The sequence below is a fragment of the Pholcus phalangioides genome, unplaced genomic scaffold, assembly GCF_987345545.1.
Source record: "Pholcus phalangioides strain wild (caught in Gottingen) unplaced genomic scaffold, Ppha-v1.0 ptg000009l_1, whole genome shotgun sequence".
NCBI lineage: Eukaryota > Metazoa > Arthropoda > Arachnida > Araneae > Pholcidae > Pholcus > Pholcus phalangioides.
Window position 1 is genome coordinate 23,532,699 of NW_028301602.1, and position 24,352 is coordinate 23,557,050.

Here is a 24,352-nt window from a genome sequence, read left to right on the forward strand (position 1 = left end):
ACTCCGCATGTTATAAGCTCATCCTGAGATGAAAATTGGTATTTTTATAGAAAACATTTATACTTAGTGAATATACGCGCTATTCTCACGAGAATATACACAAGTATTGCACAAAGTCAGTACAATATTTTGTGAAATTGACAAATATTTGAGGTTTTTTATCATACAGGGTTGATCAAAAACATTTTTTTTTTATTATTAAAATTTTGGTCGGTCTAGTAAATGAATTCATGAACCAAATTTTCATTGGAAATTGTGAGGACAAGCATGCTGTGCACGTGACAGAAATTTCAGAACCGATTTATGCGTTTTTCATGAACCGTACCTCAAAAATCCTGCTACAGTGAGATCTACAATTTTCGCATTCAAAATAGAATTAATTCATTGGCAGTTTCGCAATTCCGATTCGATCGATAGATGCCAGAATCCAAGCTCATAAATGCACAGTTGTGCTCCACCAAAAAATAAAAAAGGAGGCAAATTGACAGTAAACTACTTTTCGCTATTGTGGGCATCATTTTGGAATTTCATCAAGGAGGATCATGGAGGATCCCGGTTCGAACTCCGTTTGACGGAACAGTGGTGGTCGGCTAAAGTTGGTTTTCCACTGTTTTCCATCTTCGAGGTGCAAATGTGTGGGAACCGGTCTCCCAAGGTTGATCTGGTCGTGGTCTTCCATTTAAAATGGCTCTCCACAAAAAGCAGGCCGACATTCAACATTATAGATATATACGTTAGAAGTAGAGGCGAACACAGAAAGCTGGGGGTGATTAGAGTATCCCCCCCCCCCGTCGTTGGAGAAATCAGATTATTTTCGCATAGGAGTTGGGGCGGTAATGGACATTCGCCCCCGTTAGAGAGTTCTGTATCCGTTTATAATAATAGTAAGTACAATAAAAAAATATCTTTTGCGGACACCGGTGGGACAAAAGAATTCGTACGTAAAAGAGGGCTGACCATTAATCTCAGGAGTTTGAAAAGCGTTTTTCCATTATTCTCGGGGAAATTATTATTTGGCCGTAAAAGAGGGATGACAGCATCTAAGGGGGGGGGTGTCCGTTAAGAGGGGGTTTTACTGTAATAATAATAATAAATTACCCCTACGGCGATAGAATGTGAATGGTTGAATGAAATTAAATTAATCATCATTTCTCTCAATCTGTTGCCAAAAGCTACCAAGAAACTGGTCAAAAAATATATTTTTCAAAATAATTTTTAGGTCAAGTGGTGATATTGTCATTTGGAAAGCTAAGGATCATATATTTTTTCTCACCCTTTTATCTTCGATTCCTTGAAGATCGTAGTATTCTTCTCTCGTTATCATGAAAGCTGCCAAATTGGCAGTGTATATGGCAAGGAAGACAACGGCGAACATCGACCATACGCTTGACATGAATCTAGCCGTATATCCACGTGGACAATCAACGTTCACGGCTGCACCGAAAAGTATCGCCCAAACGAGCCAATAAGTTCGGAACAAAGAAAACTTGTGATCTGTATTATGACACCAAAAAAAAAAACCCGATAAATGTCAGTTCTGAAGTAGAAAAGCTGAAATATAATACATAAATCTACTCACAATAATTTAATTAACTTTTCATTCCCTGAGAAATATTTTAAAATAATCTAATAAAAGGGATTATTTACCTCTGGGCGGATGCATTTTCATGTCGTATCCATACGGACTCAGCCATTCGAATAAAAATATAGCTACGGCAGCCGCTTGAATGCAGATGAGTAAGATCATGACCCACGATATGGTATCAAATGGTTCTGCGGAAAACAACAAAACGCCATCTTGTAATACGTATTGCAAAAATAGACAAATAATTGTTTTATATGGAATTATATGGCGTGCCGTTGAATCCAATTTTTGTCTTACATCAATATAACATTGTCTTACATCAATATAACATTGTCTTACATCAATATAACATTGTCTTACATCAATATAACATTGTCTTACATCAATATAACATTGTCTTACATCATTATAACATTGTCTTACATCAATATAACATTGTCTTACATCAGGGTTTCTTAACCTCTGGGGTCAAGACCCGGACTTGGGTCACAAGGACTTCCGTGATGGGTCGTTCAAATTTTAACAACAGCCATGGCTCTTGAGCTCATGGATCACGAGTCAGACGCGATCCACAGGAGAGTTCTCAAAATGGGGATCTTAAAAATACACTTACTTTCATGGGTTTTGAGCTACGTGTCCCGACCTAAGCTTGATTCGCAGGGGCTTATGAGATGGGTCGTATAAATCTACTTACAATCAGGGAATCTTGAGCCAAATTTGATTCGCATACGGAATGTATCGTACAAGTCACCTTCTAGCTAGAGGTTCGACCCAAACTTGATTCGTACCCACTTACATATCTAGGTATTCTTGAACTATGAGTCCCTATCTAAGCTTGATTCGCAGGGGCTTCCGACTTCTGAGATGGATCGTACAAATCCACTTATATAGAAGGATTCTTCAACTAAGGTTCACAAGTTAAACTTCATTCTCAGGGTGCTTACAAGATGGGCCGTATAAATCTACTCGCAGCCACGGATTCTTGAGCTATGGGTCGTCATCTAAACTTGATTTGCAGTGGTTTCCGAGATGGGTCGTAAAAATCTACTTACATCCAGGGATTTTTGAGCCATGGGTCACGATCCAAACTTGATTCACAGAGGCTTACGAGATGAGTCACACACAAATCCACTTACAGTCCTGTTATAAATGCACTTATTTGAGTCACTGGTTTCACTGATCTCGAAAAACAGAGAGTCTCGAGTCACAAACAAAATGAGTCGCAAAGCTAGTCTTGTTGTTGATTTTGGATCGCAGTTGAATAAAGGTTAAAAACCCGTCTTACATAATCTGAAATTTTTTTATAATCCTCAATTTTTATGATTTGATATCATCAGTGATTATAATGTTTGTTCCCCTCTGCTGAACACAGATAGTAATTAAATATATTATTTGACTAGTGAATACTGTATATAATTATTTCTTCTCTTCTAAATTAAGATATTTATTTTGATCATTTAATTTCATCATTATTTTCTCTCACTCCATTCTTTCGTTCCCGTTTCGTTAATCATAATTCGTTGGCATTGCGTTATTCTCAGTTGCATGGTTATTATTGAAAAATGAAGCCATATATTATTTTCTCTAATAATGGTTGTTATGGAATATTCATCATTCGAACCGAATCAGAGAGACTATTATTTGAACGCATCAATAATTCCATGGAAATTTCTATTTATACGGGACATTTTTTTGAATTTTTCCAACAGCTCATTATCTGCCAAGACACATCTCATATGATTCTTTCCTTCTTTTTTCAATATGAAAATCAATAGTTTTGAAGAATAAAATATTTAGTAGTGAAATAGAAAAATATGAAAATTTGCTTTCTAGAGATAAAGACAGAAAATAATAACGTGTCGGCCATATTAAAAATAATCTTCCATTGACTTTCATGAACTACATCACGCCAGTAGTTTCCAACCTAGAGTGGGGGGGGGGGTTGAGTCCGTGGCAGCTGTACGAAAATATAATGCAGTCGTTCCTCGGTATTCGAGGGGCCGTGGGGGGGCGGGGGTCACTGCGAATACGGAAAATACGTGAATAACAGAAACCATAATTTGTTTATTTATTAGACAAAATTTGGGTGCCGTAGCCCAGGTCGATGAAATACTCGACAGAAGTACCAAAGGATGTTTAGAGGTGTCGCGAGTTCGATACCCAGTTCGTCTTCGTCAGAAAACTTTCCTGACACAGGGGTAAAATAGAAACGGCGACATGGCCACAGAAAAAATTGTTACAGCAGGGAGTTCCCCAATCGAGGGGTTAGCGCACCATCCTCTCGATGAGTATAAAAACAAGCCTGCCGTTCGGAATCGGCAATAAATTGTAAGTCTTGTGGTCTAATTCGCCCTCGTGTGCAGAAAATGACCGTGGTGGGACAAAAATGATCAATGATTTTCTTGGTAACGGTATACGATATAGATTCTCTGTTCGTATAGTACTTTGTGTAATTGCTCTGATGGGATACCAGTCAGTATTTTTATTCATGTGAACAGCAATACTTTATATAAATAAAGTTGACGTACGTTAAAAATGAATTAGTGATACATATCCTTGCGAGAAAATATTATTTATGGGCGGAATATTTTGTCGCAACATATAAATGATTTATACATAGAATTGAATTTTGTATGTTCTTCGCCAGACAGTTAATCCATATAATTTATATGTGGAAATACCCATGCATGTAGAACACTCCTCTCAAACTGCTGTACAAAATAATAGATTTTAGTTTAAACATCAAACTTACAATTAATGTTTATTAATAATTAGTGTGATCTCTTTCCATTTCAAGTTGGACGAGATTACTAATCCAAGGCATCTATAATTTATTACTCTTTCTATATATAAGCACAATTACAAATAGTATCAGGATGAAAATCACTGCATTCATGAAATTTAATTTCAGTTGTCTGTGTATTTAGATTCATTAAATTAAAATACATCTATTTAGTTTTACTTGCGTTAAGCCGTAGTCGAAGGCTTTTAATTCTTTTATTTATGGTGTAAATGTTTTCTTCTAAATTTTTTTTATCAAATCTTCAGTTGTGTCAGCAGAAAAAATAATGACCGTATCATCCGCGAATGACACCAAATGACCTGAAATATTAACATTATGCATTTAATTTATATAAATCAATAACCCCTGATCAAGTAGCTGAATGCTACATGTTGGGATAGGAGAAGCATAAAGGACACCTATGCTATTTTATTCACGAACGTTATCCAGTATCCAAAGAACTTGAATAATATGCTTTTACTGCTTAGATGCCTTCTGATTCCCCGATTGAAACACCGATTTTTTGGAAATCTAACTCTTTCCCTTCAGTATTCATGAATTTACAGATTTAAAAATTACGATTGTGGTATGCAAGATATATATTGTATACCATATTTATTTATTTATTTTAAAGCAACCGCAGAGACATAGTACATTTTACGGAAGAAACGTGTGAATTCAGGGTGATTACTTAATTCCCCCCAACTGCATTTTACTGGAGTACCGTTGATCCTGGAGACATACTTCCGATTGGATGAATTATCCAGATAACGTGTAGCTTTCAGATGCAAAAAAACTTCCGCGCTCCTAAGCGCAATATTCGCAGAGATATTATAATTCAAAAATCGGAGGAGAATATTTGGGAAAGAATACCATAAATAAGGGTAAGAAACGTTGTCCGTTAGTATTTGCTGTTCTTTTGGAAATCAAATACATCAGTGAACATTGCGCTTCGAAACGTGGATTTTTTTATTTTTTGGCCTCAAGAGAGACAGTTCAACAACTTTACTAATTGGGCATTTACAAATACAAATACAACGCCACGACAGGCAAATTGCCCAACGAGGTGGCTGACTTAAGAACATCGTGGATCCGCGAGCCACTTTTTGGAGGCCCTACCTACTACTGCTACACCACACATGCACCCCCCCTCCCTCCCGCCCGCCCGCGGAACCCCCAACGAATCGGTACATGCGGGAATGTGCGTGTACGTGTAGTGAAACCTGACGTGAAGTTTTGTTGTGTTTCTCTGTAATGCTTGTTATGCGTAGTGCTGCCATCTGCCACCAGTTTTTCAAACTATGAGTGAAGTGTTATGATTGAATGATTTATCGTTGTAGGACTGTTGCTCTCTGTGGCGATACTTTTTAACGGGGAGATCGGCTCGCATTTGCGCCTTGAAGTTGGGAACCACAGGAAACGAACTTCAGCCGACAACCATTGTAGGGTTCGAACCCGGATCCTCGCATCGCGAGTCCGTCACTATAACCACTCGACCACCACAGCGGCCGGTGTCGCTAAGGACTGGTGTCGCATTTAAGGACGGTGTCGTTATATACGAATAGTCTTGTATTTTAATACAATACAACCCCTTGCAACAGAATGACATTGCTAAGTTCTACACCTTATTTGGATCTAATTCAAAGTGTGTTTGTAGAATCAACGGTTTGCACAGTAAAATGCTACAAGTGGAATTAAGTAATAACACTATATATAGTAAGTAGCATGTGTAGCTAAAGATACGGCTGATCGAAATCAAAGGTTTTGTCTTAATATTTAATATCATCAATGATCTAACTCTTTAGATTCATTGATGCCGTAATAACGTGGAACCGCAGCAATAAAACTAACTCTATTCTCAGTATTTCAAATTTTTCCTTCACGCTTTTCACGTTCGAAAACTTTTAAATAACAGTCTTTTAGAAATATTTCCAGAAATACTGGAAAAATCTCTGGTAGGGTGTTCATGTGAAATGTTCATTTATCAGTACAATTTATATTTTGTTCCGATACGAGAAGTCGCACTGCAAAGATGATTTCTAGAAAATTGAGAAAAACATCACGAATATGAGATCCGCGAATATCAAGGGCCGACTGTAAATCCATAAAATTAGTAAATAAATGAAAAATCCGAAAGAGTTCAGCCATAGGAAAGCGAATATTCTCAAAAGCGAATCATAAAGTTCCGGAACTGCTGAATCATACTTTAATCTTGATGACGTCATTTTTTTTCGTCCAGTTATCGCAAAAAATATTTGAAATCTGAAAACTTATATTTTTCTATATACTCTAGACACGTGTCATTATTATTGCTGTCTATGAATTCTCAAAATACGTGGAGTTTACGCGATATCCATAAATACTCATTCGAACGACACAATCTTTCATCATTAAAACTCACGGCCTGTCATAGCGATCAATAAATAATTACCGTACGTGATATTTATGGTCACTGATGAATTTTATAACCAGCAAGGGAACGATTTTGTTCGGCTTCCACCTAAAGCCGGCTTCCACTACGATACACGTATTATGCATCTTTTTGAAGATTTGTACATCCAAGCACTCACAGAAATGAAATATAATAAATTGATGAGATAGAAAGTTGCGGTACATTATACTAATCGACTGGGTCGCTTTTTCGGTTAGGGGCCGTTCAAGTATTACGTCATCATCGATGGGGGGGGGGGGAGCGGATTTCCGACTTGCTGAATTTTGATGACAAGGGGGGGGGTTGGATAATGCTTACGTCATCAACCACCCTTTATGAGAATATGAAATATTCTTAATGACATCTTACTCGGTGAGCCAAAAACGAGAAAAACCTTTCGATAGTTTGTGGCCACTTGAAGCAACATCTCCCCCCCCCCCTCCCCACTATTGATAAGTGCCCTACAGAGCCACTTTAGTGAGAGAGATCTCTAAATTTTTCGCGGATCCAAGTGCTCTAGAACTGTGCCACGCATCACTCAAGTAATACGTAATTATATGCCACTTAAATAATCTGAGAATGTACCGCGGGTAACTTGAGTGATTGTAGAACTGCACTGAGGGCCACATAAGTGCTCTAAAACTACGTCCCATGTCACTCAAGGGATCTCTAAATATGTCACGGATCGCTTAAGTGTTCTGGAACTGTGTCCCGGGTCATTTAAGTGATCTGAAAATGTGCCACGGGCCGCTTAAATGTTCTGGAATTGTACCACGGGGCACTGAAGCGATCATTTTCACAAAATCAGGTTTGAGGAGGGCAGGCCGCATCAGATAACCCCCAGGGCCATATTTGGTTCGCGCGCTAAGTGCCTTTATGCGATTTATCATTATATGGCTTAGAGGGTGGGTCGCAATGAATTTATTAAAGATAAATTTTGAGTTTTTAGCACCTTCAAATAACATTGAAATTAACAGAAATTGATTATAATAGCATATAAAGGTATTTTCTTCCGAAATTTCAATTAAAAAATATTTTTTTTCATCAAAAAAAATTTTTTTGATCGTTGAGGGGAAGGGGGCACGAGTTCCTTATAGCCCCCTCCCATCCCGTGTACGTCTCTGATCCCACCAATATGCATTAGGATTCAAAGGGGCAGAGCTTATGACGAAATTTTGCTGACAAGGGGGGAAGGGGGTCAGAGTTTTGCTTACTTTTGCTGACGGGGGGAAGGGGGAAGTGGGCAAAAATGGCTAAACATTTGCTTACGTAATACTTGAACGGCCCCTTACCCTTAGTAAGCAAGTAAGTTGTAATATAACTATACAGGTCTCTTCTGAGGAAGTATTACAAATATCACCTGTTTCTGTCCAGCTGAGCTAAGATACAGCGTGTCAGCAGCGTATGTTCTAAGACTGATTGCTGAACAATCACTTTTAATGCATGGGCATTTTCTCTAACCCCTCATTGTCGAGTATCGTACTCTGTACTTTGGGCCCGGACTTCACACGCGGCGGCCAACTGCGTGTCTCTTATAGTTTTTTTACCCATTATATTATTTCCTGATTTCTGCGTGTTTGTTAAAGAGGAGAACTTGGCTTATTATTATATTATTTTCATTTATCATATTTTATTGTGTGTGATGAACGTTTGCTGCTTAATACGTGGGGATCCAATACATTATTGTAAAGAGCATGATTTTAGGTCCTTGAGCTAAAACGGCCTGAATAATTATTACTGTAAAGAGCGTGTTTAAGTCCCTTTGAGCTGAAATTTAGTAGTTTTTGTCACAGCAACGAGGCTAAGTTGCTGCTAAGAGTTGTAAATCCGATTTTTGGGCCGTGGTAGAGGGGAAAAAAAAACCAATCTCACCAAAAAAATTAGGTAACGCACGTGATACTACATGTATCATAGACAAGACGTTACATTATAAACAAACAAAAATTCAAATTAATTCCATGATTAGTTTAAAAAATTTAAATTTTTTTAATTAAAAATCTGCAAAAACCGGTGATTCCATTTTAATGTCCTCCAACCTACGAGATGGGTTTCATTTAAATCTTGAAGGGTTAAAAATGATAGAGTGTTCCAGGGTGGCAACGCTGGAAATACATTGATTTTACCATCCAGGCCCGACTGGTTCGAAAAGACTGGAATTTCGGTAACAGCAACCTAATGGTGGGTAAAAAGGTGACTGGTCACACGAACAATGTTTCCTTAAAATTTTGGTTTTGTTTCATCAAAATCAGTGAACATCTTCTGTAGAGAAAGATGTCCTCTCCGCACACACACATAATTTTTTTTAATGCAAGATAAAATTAATACAAGATTTATACATTTAATACAAGATATACGAGAAAAAACTGGCTATATGTAGCGATGCTGATTTTGTTGCATAGGAAAATCCATCTCTGTCTCCATGGGAACTTGAATCCGGGGAGGGAGAGAGGAATTTTTCTTTCCAAAAAGAAATCACCATCTCTACATATAGCAAGTTCTAAGTACATCTTGTATTAATATCTTTTGTGTTCCCACATAACGGTAAGAAAAATCCAAAAATTTGCTCAAAAACAGTTTTTACTCGAAAATTTTTCAAAAACAGGAAACGCTTGAAAATTTGCTCCGTAAGAGAAAATCCCAGATTAAATTCTAATGTTGTAGAAACGTTAGAAACGATATTTTGGACAACCATCATCGTGGTCGGAATTCTGGCAATTTCCTGGAAAATATGATTTTCTGAAAATTTCTCACAATAAATAGAATTGATGAGTTACGTATGGATACATAAATTGGGCGCGGTAGCCCAGGTCGATAAGATACTCGCCTAATAGTACCAAAGGATGTTTAGAGGTGTCGCGAGTTCGATACCCGCTTCGTCCTTGTCAGAAAACTTTCCTGACATAGGGATGCAACAGAAACGGCGACATCACCGCAGAAAAAACTGCTACCGTAGGGAGTCCCCCATCGACAGGTTAGCGCACCAACCTCTAGACGAATATAAAAAACAAGCCTGCCGTTTGGAATCGGCAATAAATTGTCGGCCCCAGTGTAATTAGCCCTCGTGTGCAGAAAATGATCGTGGTGCGACAAAAATGATCAAATGATACACAAATTATATATGTATATATAAAAGCGTTTTTTTTTTTAGAAAAATTTGTCGAGTGATCACGTTTTCGACCACGATAAAGGGAGAGCAGACGTTCACGGAACCAAATATTTTCAGGTCATGTTGCCGAGGTGAGGAAGCTTTATCCGAGTTCGCCTTGGCATAATACCGAGAAAATATCTATTTCCTTGATATATAGGGTGAGATAGAGCCGTCTATCTCTCATTCACCGATTTCCCTAACATAGGCCCAATGTAAGTCCAATCGAGAGCCTGCAGACAGACATAAAGAACAGATGGGGTACAAATATTCAATCACTACATCTCACTCATAATTAGAGATGGCAGCGATATCTTCACACAAAACACTAGATAAGTAAGCTAAATATTACGTAGTCACACATTTCTGAATACGAGAAGCCATTCTTTGCTTCCTAGATTTAGTATGAATCCTGGGGAAACAGTAATGCAAATTATTCTAGAAACGAGCGTTGAGGTGAAAGAATTAATGATAAGACGAACAATTTGAACAATGCATTGAAATATGAAGTTTTTTCTCCCCAGGCATCGTATCTTCACCATTTGTGCTTTTATTATCGCTTATACTCCCCAATCAACGCTATGCAGTCAACAAAAGAACCACAAATATAATGGAGTCATTATTTCAGTTAAATAAATATCTATATATACACTAAAGCTTATCAAGTGAGAGAAAATAGAAACGAAGGATCAAATAGTAGTGCCAAACGTCATCGTAAAACGCCATCGTCGTCAGAAGTTAGAGATAGAGAGAGAGAGCCATCAGCAAATCAATCCAACAACAAATTACCAGATAGAATGGTTGATACAAATGAATAGACACATCCGAAGAGTATATTGCAATGGATTGGTTATTATTTCTAAACAGAGGAAAAATAGACTCTCTCTCTCTTTCCTCTCCCTTTTGTATTTCGCCATAAGCAATCAAGGAAAATAGCTTTCCCCTAAACAAAAAAAAAAAATGGGGAAAACATAAAAGGAAATTACAACGAGCCTTGTATCCTTAACTCGTTTTCTTGTATGGACGGTGAAAAAGGATTGGATGTTGCTCGCAGGACTTTATCTTATGGAATGATCTCGCGCAACGCGGTGTGTATGGCGCGGGAAGCGTGTTGCTGATCGATGGATTTCTGGATAGACCTCTATTTTCGTCTGAAAGTGTTTTTCCAAGAGGCAGGAAAAAGTGTTTGCTTCTGTGATCTGCTTTAGGTAAACAACATTTATCCAGGAAAAGCACTTGCTCTCGCTGCCGGAACAAGGGGACGTTTCCATGAACACTTTTTTCTTTGACGCTCCTTCACTTATTCTGACTTCTTTACCTTCAAAATCATGCACAAAATATATAAAAACAAAAATCATGCTCTTGATTTTTTTCGTTTTACCTAATCTCACCTTCTATTTTTTTTTTTCTTCTGCCTCCGTGTAGAATCTAGATATACAACGTGCTCTTTGAAGTAAGATAAACATAGCTTTGAAAAGAGAGTTGACGGTCGGTTAATATATAATGTATGTACGTACGAATAAAATAATACCTTTTGAAGTGTGATTACACGATTTTTTGTGGAATCACACTTCAGAAGGTTTTACGCACCGAAGATGACTGAGTTCGGGTTTTCTCTAGCATTCAGACACTGCAGGCACAGATGTGGTGTTTGTCTTCTTTCACTGTAACCTCAGGGAGTTAATCCATTCAGCGGATATCTCGTCTAACTCTTTTGCTTACTTCGGTAATTCCGAAATACCTCGGGTTCTTAAGAAAGTGGCTCGGGAAAAGTGTGATTTATAACGTAAAATTTAGCATTAAAAATGCGGAAAAAAATTGTATGTGAAGATTAATATTCCTTTCATTATCATCTTGGCTGAAAAAACTTGAACGAAGTGAGTTATTTCTCTAAAAAAAATAAAAATTAGAAAAATAAAAAAAAAATGAAATTTTGGAAAAAAAAAATAAAGATTTGCAGACATTTTTTTGTTTTTAATGCATTTTTTGAGTATCAAAAATGCAAAAATGTCTTGAAAATTCCAAAAAATGAATGCTTGCGTAAGAAAGAGAGATCAGTCATGTGATATCTTTAGATGGTGAAAATTTTAGAAAAGCAATGTGGCTGGAAGTTCATCTTTACCCCGGGAGCTACCAGCCAAAACTATTGATCCTTTGATCGGCAGAGCAGAAAACGCTGAACTCTGTATATAACGTCATATCTTTTTTTCTATGAAGTGGGCTTTCTTCGGATTTTCATCAGAAGCAAAATAAGGGGAGACAGAGAAATGCGTTCCACTGAAAAGTCAGCTTTAGAAATATATCTGGGCTTGTTATTGCAAAAATAAAAAGAGCTTTCAGCTCGGCTAGATATTCGTCAATGCCAGTGTTTAATCCTCAAAATGGAGATGCGAACCTGTGTCCAGCGATTGAAACAATGAACTCACGGTACCGGTGTTGCAAATATAGTTCTCTGAGTTACCTTATGTATGGCCCGGGACTTCAAAAATAATTTCGTAAAAATGAATTTAATCATTGTTCATAGAAGTACTGTTCGGTTAAACAGGCACATTACCCACGGAGTCTCACGGCACGCCCGCGGTACATTTTCAGATCACTTGAGTAGCTAAAGGCACATTTTCAGATCTCGTAAGTCACCCGCGACACATTTAAAGGTCATTTAAGAGACCCGTAATAAGTTTCCAAACCAATAAAACATCACGCACTATCCGAAATGTTGAGCAAACTTGACTTATAGGCTCGTCTTCTACAGGTTGTTTCCTCTCACTCGATCTTGACCCCAGATTTCTGCTGGTGATGATCAAACTGTCAGTCATAATTTATTAGACACGAATGCGATCCGGTCTTCTTTTTGAAAAGGTATCGCAAGGAGCCCGTAGACCTTCAACCCTATTCTTACGTAACATGAAAAACACTGGTATTTGTCATTTTCATACAAAATACGAAAGACGAGCAAAGTTCGGAAAGAAAATTTATTTATGCTTCAAGTCAAGGGTTCTTAACCTATTGTTTGTGGCCCAAACTTGAATCGTAGGGGCTTCTGAGATAGCGTAAGAGAACCCACTAATAATCCAGGAAAAATGCTTATTTCCAAATTAATGGAAAATAATTTCAGAATTAATGAAAATATTTCTAATATTAATAAAAATAATTCAAAATTAGAGAAAAATAATTCGAAATTATATATATATATATATATATATAGAGAAAAATAATTCCGCAATTGATCAAAAATAATTCTAGAATCGATGAAAAATAATTCCAGTGTTAATGGTTAATGAACTATAACACAAGAATTAATGAAAAATAATTCCAAAATTAATGAAAGATGACTGAAAAAAAAAGAAATAATCCCAGAAATGAGAAAGTTCAGAATTTATGAAAGAAATGATTTTTGAGGTTTATTGAAGACTTTCAATAACATAGCCGCCCCCCCCCCCCTTGTTTGGCCTCTCAGGTCCTTGAGTTCAGGACCTGTTGGCCCATCTGTGAAGAAATCATGGACTGGGTTTCACTAGGTTCGAAAAGTTAACATTTTGTTATATAATCAGAAATATATTTAAGAAGAAGTTTTAAATTATAAATAGCCGATGGGTCGCAAAGTTGATCATGCTGTTGGTTTTGGGTCACGACAGAAGAAGGTTGAGAACCCATGCTTCCAAGTAAAGAAAACGTCAATTCCCTTTAAATATCAGTCTTTAATGGTGGAGCACTCGCCCGGACTGCGAAAGGGGTTGATAGTTCGATTTTTCACAGAGACATCTGAAGTTTCTTTCCGAACTTCATTTTCATCTCCTCTTGTTATCCAGTCTTTTGCTCTTTGTATAAACAGCGGAGAGAGAGAGAGAGAAGAAGATTCTTTTCTTTCTATAGGCCATTTTCATTAATGTTTTATAATTTTCACAAAATACGGGAATCTGATGGCAGCACCACTATAAGTACGATTCTTGTCTTAAACTATGAAGGTCAAGGTCCATTGGTTCGAATCCAGCCAAAAGCACATCAGAAAAAACACTTTACCTATTCAGCCTGGGGTGACCACCAATAGATGGCGCCTTCATTTCCCACCCAACTCCACTAGTTGGAAATTATTATATGCCGATGTATGACTGGAGTTGGTGGGCGGTAAAGTGGTATAGTCCGAAACAAAAATAACTCTAAAAACGTAAATACGTTAGGGAAATGCATATAAACACTTATAACACGTTAACAAGTTCCTGCCTTCAAACGATGTGTTCGAAATTGCCCAGAAAAATGTGTGCGAGGTTCATGCAAGGTTAAGCAGTAGTAGTATTAGTCGTAATATGCATTGAAATTTGCTGCTGATATACCTTTGTGTATGGGAAATGTGGCCATCGATTGTGCTACTGGCCCTTGCTTGATGTCTGGGGGCACGTTTATGCCATTTAATGTCAATTATATTGACGCAGGATTTCGGTATGAGATTTCGCACCCAGCTGTCGCGACGCAATTGACAATGGTATTGGTTCAGTTGTAGGTTCATGCTTGAAATCACAGTTGTTCGTAATTACTGACAGTATGAGTCAGCACTAAGTGGAACAGGGGTGTGTGTGTATATTGCATTGCTCGAACTGGGAACGTAATACTGTGCATAAAGACATTTTATTCTTGTTGTTTCCAGTTTTTCACTATCGAATAAATATTAAATGGCGACTTGGCGGGGAGAATTTAATGTTTTCCCAAGGCGTTCCCAGAGGAATGTTTATGAGGTGAGAGTACGGTGTAGTGGTAGTAAAAGAAATCTCGGAGAAATAAGAACATGTGAATATTCGGAGTTAAACATGGATAAAGATGCTTGGATGGGGGTGTACATATATGGAGTGTTGTTTCCATTATATGCGGGGTAGGACTTGGAAGGCTTTCAGAAAGGAGTCCCCCTAACTTTGAAATGACATAACTTAGAAATAGCGATTGTTAAAAAGATGGAAAAAGTGGTACGTTTGATGAGCGGTCCAACGGGGAATGTTTGCAAAAATTGGTTCACGAAACTAATTAAAATTTCAACTTATAGATGGTGCCAAACTCGTCTATTTCACTACTTATTGCTGTGAGGTCATTTGAAGGTTTTGTTTACACTAAAGTACTCAAACGCTGTATGAGCTTGGACAGTTCATTTGTAAGGCATATGCCTTCACTCCAGTAGAGGCATTTACAACAGTGGTAGACTGCTGACTTTGGTTTTCTGCGGTTTCCATCTTCGAGGCGTGAATGAGGGCCAATCTCCCCGTTAAAAAGTCTCTCGACAGAAAGCAACACACATGCCTATAATGTTAAAAATCTTCAATAATTGCATATCACTCATAGTTCGAAAAATAGATGGCAGCACTGCAACAAAAATTACACAGTAACGAACTTCACGTTAGGTTCACAACACGCGCAGCATGTACCAATTCGTTAGAAGTTCCACAGAGGAATGTGGGCGAGGTGCGTGTATGGTTTAGTTGTGGTAGTAAAGTCATTCCGACTCCAACGTGATCTGATTTGACCCATGTTTGCGAAAGAAAATATCTCCCACCGTTTAAAAGACATTTCACGGAAGCTGTGGTGTCATCTATTAACCAAAGTAGTTAATAATTTAATGCACTATGTTAAATTCGAGGCCTGTCCATTCAACGAACTACTTATTTCATTTTTCTGTTTATCACTGTTTCCCCGTTATGACATTTCAAAATTGGAAAGTCCTTCCTGAAATATCCCGTAATTGATAAAGTCAAGCAAAAATACTTAAAAATGTACAAAACATATTTCATTTTATAGGTGAAACATTAAAACTAGATTATACGATTTATATATTCTTTTGAAAATAGGCATGTAAAAAGGGTAATTATAAAATACATGGTCAATGTACTCACCTAAAAAAGCTTTTGGAGAAATGATTCCAGTTCTTTTGGCAACTACGATAGCGATTCCAGTTTCAAGGAAAGGAACGGTGAAATCTGCTGCTGTTTGTCGTTCTGAATTAATCTTTATTGATGTCACAACTAAGTCTGCTCGATGTCCCAAAACTTCAGCTATCAAGCCATTCCAACTCCCGTTAGGCTGTTGAAAGCATGATATCAGAGTACTCAAAACTTAGTGCAGAGGCAACAAAACATCATAAAATAATAAAAGCATCGACTTCACATGATTCTTTATGGAATTTTTCATGCATTTAACTTTGAATGGACTAAATCATGAAATTTTCACATTTTTGATTTCATAATGAACCGATATTTTAAAAACACCATTGCAACTTCTATCAGGTAAGTTAAACAGATTGGCAACTCAAAAAATAAAATGAATATAAAATAAAACCACGACTAACTAGATGTTGTTGTGCTAAAAACGGAAAATCTAGTTACAACCTCCAATTGACTACAAATCAAAATATATTGCTGAATTACCAGAGTTAAAGCAATATCACTGCGAACAAAAAAATTACTATTTCTAGATAGAAAAAAAAACGGGACTTATGGTCATCCTTAGATTTAACTGTCGTTTCAGTCTTATACATGTTTATATCAAAATATGATAACATCCCAGATACCGGCGAGTTCAGTTCATGGAATGCTCAAGGAAGAGGTTCGTGAATGTATCGGTTGCAAAGAAAACCCTAAATAAAGTGAGTTGATTGCCTCATAAATGTCACAAATGCACACGCAGTTGCAAGTTTGCGTATCACTGCACAAACTACAGTGATACCTCGGCTAACAAAGATGATTCTTCCCGGAATCACGTTCTTTAGCCGAAATCTTCCTTAGCTAAAACGCCGTTTCCTATAGGTTATTCTGTGGTAAATCGTTTAATTCGCTTCAGAAAGAACCCACAATTCAAAGATAAGTCTTTTAAAACACCAAGGAGCACTACGAAAAAAAAAAAGACAAAACTGACCGAAGGCTAAAATTAACAGCTTTTAAAATCGGATAAAGTAGAATATATAGAACGAGATACTGGAAATCCCTTTTCAATCTATTTTATGTACACAATCAACATCATCTTTACGAGACTAAAACTGTTGTTGACACAACCCAGTCGAGTTCGAAGATGTCCAACCTTTTGTGGTTTGGTCTACTCATTTCTGTGTCCGATACATGCAGGTGAAAAAATGAGATTGATCTCCAAGATAATTGATAATTTTCGTTCCCTAAAAAATCGTGTACTGAAAGAAGCGTCTTTTTTATATTATTCACTGAATCTTTTCTTAATCTTATCATTTTACATTAAATGATTAAAAAACTTTCAGAAAGAGAAGTACAGGTATATTTAGAAAAAGATCCCGGAGTGTACAGGAGCTAATCGGGCTCGAGTGACAGTAATTCCATTCAGGACGTGATTTTTTTTATGTTAGAGCAAGAATCCAAATCAACGAAAATGTTCGTTTGCCGAATCCGTGTTCGTTCGCCGAGACAGAAAAATTACAAAAAAATTCTCAGCCAAAAAATCTTAGCCTGTAATTAAACACTTACCTTACAGCCTTAAATTTACACTCATATGATCAGGAAAGACATAGCGTGTCAATTTAAAAATAAATTGTTATTCATATAAATACAACGCCACAACAGGCAAAATGCCCAACGAGGTGGCTGAAAAAAAGATGCCCATAACAAATATGTATGTCATATATTTCTAAAATGCTGCAACCCAATTGAAAGTGCAATCGCAAAAAAAAAATATATATATATATATGAATATGAAAATGAATTAAAATATTTTAAAATATTAATAAATTAAAATATTTTAATTCATTTTCATATTCATATATATATATACATGATAAAATATTTTAATTCATTTTCATATTCATATATATATATACATGATAAAATATTTTAATTCATTTTCATATTCATGTACTAATCTATTCAGATGTTCTAATTTTCTCAGCTAAAAGTTTCAGGGTTTTGTAATTTTTTTAAACAAGACAAGAAAAAGCATTTTGGCATTTTAAGACGCATTCAATTCATTTTTTATGTATATCTTTTTTTTTTTTGCAACCGATATCTTCAAGTAAAACCTCTTAGATGGTAGAATACGACCGATCTCAAACATTCCTCTATTTCAGCCACGTTAATTTTTAACCTATGCAACGACCGATAAATATCATTCAATCCATTAAAACGACTTAACTCGGCGGCTAGCTCCCCACTCCTATATTTTTCACCCAGCGAATGGACAAAATCCATCGTGAATGGGTTGACTTGATGGTTTGATGCTTGGAGAAAAAAGGTACGAAACATAAATGGTTTGAAGATAAGGAAAAACCCGTTGGTAATAACTAGCACCATCTTTGGAAACTCTTACCATTCTGTTTTATTTCCTTAAATGGTGGCTCACTGCCATTTCTAACTTGATTGATTATTTTATCTTATTGTAAATTTTATTGAATGATTTTACTTTTATCAATAGTAGAATATAGACGCAATGGAACTTTCATTTTGCTGAATATAGGGTTTTGGTCATATGCTATCGAGACTGGGTAACAACTTTCTAATTGGAATTATTTTGTTGCAAACTGTGTATTTTCAGTCTCAAAACTGGTACAGCGTAATTTTTGAACGCCTGCTAAGCATTTTTTAATCTGGAATCACAACTCTACGACGGACGGTTGATAAGATAAAGGCTGCATTAGCACTTACAGGACACCCTGTACAGCAGTGTTTCTCAACCTTTATGAATCCAAGGACCAGTAAAATGTCAGAAGCAATTCGATGGACCACTTACTTTCCGTATTAAGGGACATTTATGTATTTTTAGTGGTTCTGAATTTATTTTTGTACATTTGTCCCGTTTTTAATGATGATTATTTAAATTTATAATGTTCAATAATCATTAATAAACAACATTATTATAACTTAAGATAATTTTGGGTATAAATACAAACATCCATCTCATGTCAAGTTAAACTGTTTTCCTCAATTTCTCAGCAATTTTAACTACAATTCGGGATTTTGCTGACTTACGGCAACGTTTTTAAAGACAAATGTCGACGTGTCTTATTTTACAAAAATTTGAATGTTTTTTCCGTGAAATTTTTGTTTACTGGTATTTGTAGCAACCTTTTATTTACCCACCATTCACCCCTTTGCAGTAATTAGCAAATTTGTCCTAAATTGCATCTTGGGGTTACAAATTAGCGATGTCCCGTATTTACGACAGTAATTTCCCGCATTTTCCTTGATGAGGTGTGAAAGTAAAATTTTTATTTGTGAATCCATACGGATGTATATACATATTACTATAATTACAACAACTGAATAATTGTCCATCCAGTTAAAAATGAATTATCAAGTCTGCCTGCGGACCATAGGCTGAGTTGTATGTATAGCGTTGCTGTATAATAAATGATTGAAAAATGTATTCTTCATACTAATGATTTCCTCCTATATTTTTATCTTCTTGAGGTGCTAAAATTATCATCTGATATGATGAAAAGACGGTTTAAGAATCATTCTCATCACCAGATGGTACTCAGACGGCTCCCCGAATCTCGCAACAGCTGCGGAAACCACACACCAAGCAAATATGAATTTTATAAGAAAATATCGTAAAAGCATTGTCATATCTCACCATCCTAAGAAAGTTTCGGGCAAAAAAAAAAATAAATAAAAGATGAAATCTTTTGATTTATTATTACTTTCTCTTAAAGATTCTCCTCCATCTTCTTTTTTTTTATAACAACTATAAAATTGATTTCTGTAAATTTTTGTTAATGGTCGATGACTGATGAGATTTTCCCGTCCCCTTTATGCATTGTGGGACATACAGATGATATCGAATGATAACCTCGTCAGTGATTTTCCCGATTTCCTCGAATCCGTAGACTAGATTCTTAGAGAGATTTTCTCTCTAAAGAGCCTGAAAAAGATTTTTTTTTTCCCCTTGAAATTTTGCGATGATTAATCTCTTCATCACACGTAACATCTTTACGCTCCGATTAATTTCCTTTTAGGTCAGGCCTTTTGCTTGTGGGAAGCGTTTTAAAACAGTGTCTTTGACATGACATGAAATATGGGAAATTTTTTTGAAAAAATTTTTTTTGAAAAAATTTATACTTTTTTTTTTCCGTATTCTCGATGGCTGTAACGGACATTTTAAGAACGCTTCCGAAAAACGGAAAAATATCTAGGAAATGCACTGCCTTTCTGGAATCTGAAGACTTGTACGGATACCTCGACATTTTCTATATCTAAGTTTCTTGAATTTTATTAATGGTAAAATCGTATCCCCAGTTCTTAATAATTTAATGGTCACAGAGAGTTTTTTAAAAACTGCAAAGTATTTACAGTAACGGGCGTCGTTTTCATAAAAATCTACGAGAAGAACGTGGAGTTATTTATTTTAATTATGAAGTTTATTGGTAGATCAGTTGAATATTTTTTGTGTTCCGCCGTTAGAGCACGTGTAAACTCATAACACGCATTCCGGCATGTGCATGTAAGTTGTATAAGTATGTGCTGGGATCTGAATTCCATAATTTGAATTGTAGATTGTTTGAAATTTTATATGCCGCTGCTACCAAATCTACATCCTCAAAAAAAAAAAGAGTGGCCAGTTTGAAAATTTCCGATGGAAAAATTTAGCTATTCTGATTAAAAATAAAATTTATTGTGAAAAAATAAATTGCTCTTTTTTTTATACATACATGGCTTGAAAATACCACTTGACGTTACTGCAAATAACCATATTTTTTCGGACTTTCTGTGATTTTTTTGATCAACTAAATTGTGTGCGTGCGAATCATTTACCAATACTACTAATTTCTTTTTGCAACAATTAAGGAAAAAGGAATATTTTGACACTATAAGAGAAACTTAAGGATAAAGGAGTGTAACGAGGGAAAGTTATTGAATATCAAGAAAATTCATATTTAGCAAATTTTCGTTTTTTTTTTTTTGCGGATTTTATAGCATCTAATAATTTTATTTACACAGTTATACAATATACTTTCACTATATACTTTTTAATTTATATTTAACCCTGATATAACTTCTAATATTTATTCTTACATAAGGGAGGTGATTACTTGATTCCTCTTGCTGCATTTTTCCAGAGACTGTTGATCCTAGAGGCACGCTTCTAATTAGAAATATTATCCAAATGACATGTAGACCTCGTTAGGTCATTCATGTTTCTTATTGCAAGGGGTTTTATAGGTAACAAAATAAAATAAGATCAACTTTTTGTACGTACTCCCTGTTCTCAAAACTCAATTAGAAAGTTGTTTTGTCTCTCCTAAGGTCAACAAAAAAATTCCGCATTTCTAAGTACAATATCCGCTGAGATATTTGAATTAAAAAATCGAGGAAAGTTTATAAAGAACGGCAAACTATAACGGACATTATTTCGATTCTTTCTCGTATTTATGCTATTCTTTCCCAACTTCCCTTCGATTTTTGAATTTCAATATCTCTGCGAAAATTGCACGTAGAAACGTGGAATTTTTTGTTGGCGTGAAGAGAGACGAGACAACTTTCTAATTGGTGTTTTACAACAGAATGGCAGTATAAAAATTTAATTTTTTTATTTAACTTTTTTTCATAATTTATTCATTAAATAAATTTTTTAATCTATACAACCACTAGCAACATGGATGACGCATCTGACTACTACACGTTATATGGATAATTTTTCTAATTGGAAGTATACCTCTAAGACAGGCATCTTCAACCCGTTGCTCGCGAGTACCACAATGCTCCCTGAAGCTTTCCAGAGTGCCCAATGCTCTTGTACAATTGGTATACGTTGTTAGCAACATTCCGATCAAACAAGGATTGAAATCATCCTGATTTCATGCATCCATATGCCAAAATTGTCGTGAGGATGCTCTTCTTTTGATCATGAGTACAAGCAGTGCACATGACTAGAAAAATAGTTGAAGACCTCTGCTCTTGGATCAACGGTTCGCCAGTAAAACACTGCAAGGGGAATAAAGTAATCAACCTGTATATTATCCTAATATATTGCTAAATTTATTTGCCCGATTCTGCAAATAATTATCCGTTATTGTTCAACTTTTTTTCATCTCTTACAATCAAAATTAATTGATCGTATATTTCTTAATTTTTATGATATATTTACTTTTATAAAAGGTTTCGGTCTAGTATAAATGTTATTATTTTTAATTATATTTCTCTTCTCTGTGAAATTATCTGCAATATTGGTATGAAGAAATTATTCAACGATTTCGTTCAGTTTTCACAGTTCAGAAATTTGACCGCTCTATATTTCCGGAAGATAAAGTACTGTATGAATGAGCCGTGCCTAGAAAAGATTGCCTATGAGTAAAAGAAAAAATACAGACCGTTCTCTAAATCGTTGCTGACTATTATCTGTAATGATATATTTCCCCAATAAAAGAGATAACGACAAGCATAAGCCTGCTCTAAGATCACAATCACAGATAATTTTGTTGACTACAACCATTCCTCTCTCTTCTCGTTGATCACGTCAATACTTCAGCGATTGTACGGTATATACTCAGAAAATGCTACCGTAAGTAGCACCAACGTTATCGTACACGTCGATTTATATTTTTATCGGATATGTTACGTTTCTTATGTTCCACAGATTGCAACATTCAATGTAATCAATTGTTGTATCCTATATACAGGGTGTCTGGGCTAAGGGTATCCAAAAGTAACGGCTTATAGTAAGAGAACCACACATGATAATTTATAGATTCAATATATAAAGGCTTTGGGCTGGGCTCACACCAGTTAGGCAATACAAGACCAGGTAGCTTTATAAAAACTTAGTCAATATTGTTCATTTTGATTTATATGGCTCAATGCACATCTGTTAGTGATACAAATTGAAGCGTTCACCATACACATCAAATTGAATAAGAATAACTAAACTTATCAAAAGCTATCTTATCTTGTCTTGTCCAAACCGCGTGCACCCAGCCTTATGTTTAGAAACACTCTAGTTTATTTGCAGGTTAATAAGGTTTAATGAATGCCCCTTTAGTGGCTTTGCATATGTCCAAACGATACACGATCTCTTGCCAAGAGTTTCAAATCATCTGCGGCAGACGCTGTTTCAAATCATGTGGGAGGCTTCACGCTCCGCTCAGTGCACACGCAGTGTTTAACACGCGCCATCGATTCAAATTCAACTTGCCCAAGCACGCATTGAAACATATATGTTGTGGGGTCCACAAGAAAAAAACTGTTCATGCGCCTTTTATATAAACATTCCTCTGAGAAACTTTGAACTAACTGGTGCTTGTCGGAATTTACTCTACTGCTACTACTTCTCGAACGTACACATTCCTATGCGGTATTTATAATGATTCGGTACATGCTGGGATATATGTTCTGAGTGTATGTGTGGTCCCTAACGTATTTATATTTTCGGAGGTTTTCTGGTGTTTTTGCTAGTGCTGTCATCTGACTTTTATATTTCGAAGCGAAGATGATAAATTTTTGAATATTCATGTTATGTAAGAGCCATTTCGAAGGACAGCAAGAATTCTGCGGTATGCAGTATTTTTTCCGAATCTATGTGTGAATGTTGTAGGTCATAACTCACTGTGGAGAGCCTTTTTAAAATAGAAGATCGGCTCTGCTTAGCACTTTAAAGCTAGAAAACAGCAAAAAGACCATGCATTCACTATACTAGCAGTCTGCGCAACTTGGCGGTCTTGTAACTGGCATTCTTGACGCCAAGGCACTTTTATAAGTAAGCATGTATATTCTCTGAAAAATTTGCTATTTGACGTCTCGTCGCTATTCAAAATTCGATATCTTCCTCGCAACAGAAAACCTTGAATGCATGAATTCACGAATTCTTCCCTAATGCTGTAAATCTGAGCCACACTCGTGTCCAGCCACTCCACCACTGACAACAATCGGCAAATTTTGGAGGCTACTATTACTTAACCGCACATGCACCTCGTATACATTTCTCTGTGGAAGTTGATGTTGAAGGCTGACAAATAGTGGAAAGCTGGTCAAAAAGAACGACCAGGACCTTCCAGCCCCCCAGCCTTAGTCCGAGAAGCCGTCTTCTTTCTTATTATTTTAAACCTTCTAGCCACACATTGATCGAAGTACGTCAACAGTCACATATCAAGGGGAGTCTCCTGGAAGCAAATATTTTCCAAGGAACATTGACCAATGTGTCTAGGCAGCCCATGCCGCTGGTGGTTCGTTCCAGCAGTGGGGAGGCAAACATTGGAAGCAAATATGTACAAATGACTATTGGACAAGGCTGAACATGAATATGACTTTAGCTTGAGTGTTTGGTCTGGATTAAAACAAGACAGGTCGATCACATGATTACTTTTTCCTTATTCAGCAGAAAAGTGCATATTTCATTCGCAAATGAGAAGCAGCGAGAAAGTCCGACACATTTTGAATGTGATAGAAAAGTGTTATTTAACCTTTGTACACCCGCTGGTCGGCA

At 36.3% G+C, this 24,352-nt stretch overlaps 1 protein-coding gene across 1 annotated transcript in view; it reads right to left on the reverse strand.

The window, feature by feature from the left end:
* Positions 1 to 24,352, reverse strand: part of LOC149082556 (glutamate receptor ionotropic, NMDA 2B-like) — a 226,025-nt gene that overhangs the window by 31,730 nt on the left and 169,943 nt on the right. Inside the window, exons 9-11 of the mRNA XM_089235799.1 lie at positions 15,817 to 16,003; positions 1,648 to 1,773; positions 1,274 to 1,494 (exon numbers count right to left, since the gene is read on the reverse strand). Of these exons, the coding sequence (XP_089091925.1) occupies positions 1,274 to 1,494; positions 1,648 to 1,773; positions 15,817 to 16,003 (534 nt within the window). The remainder of the gene's footprint in view (positions 1 to 1,273; positions 1,495 to 1,647; positions 1,774 to 15,816; positions 16,004 to 24,352) is intronic.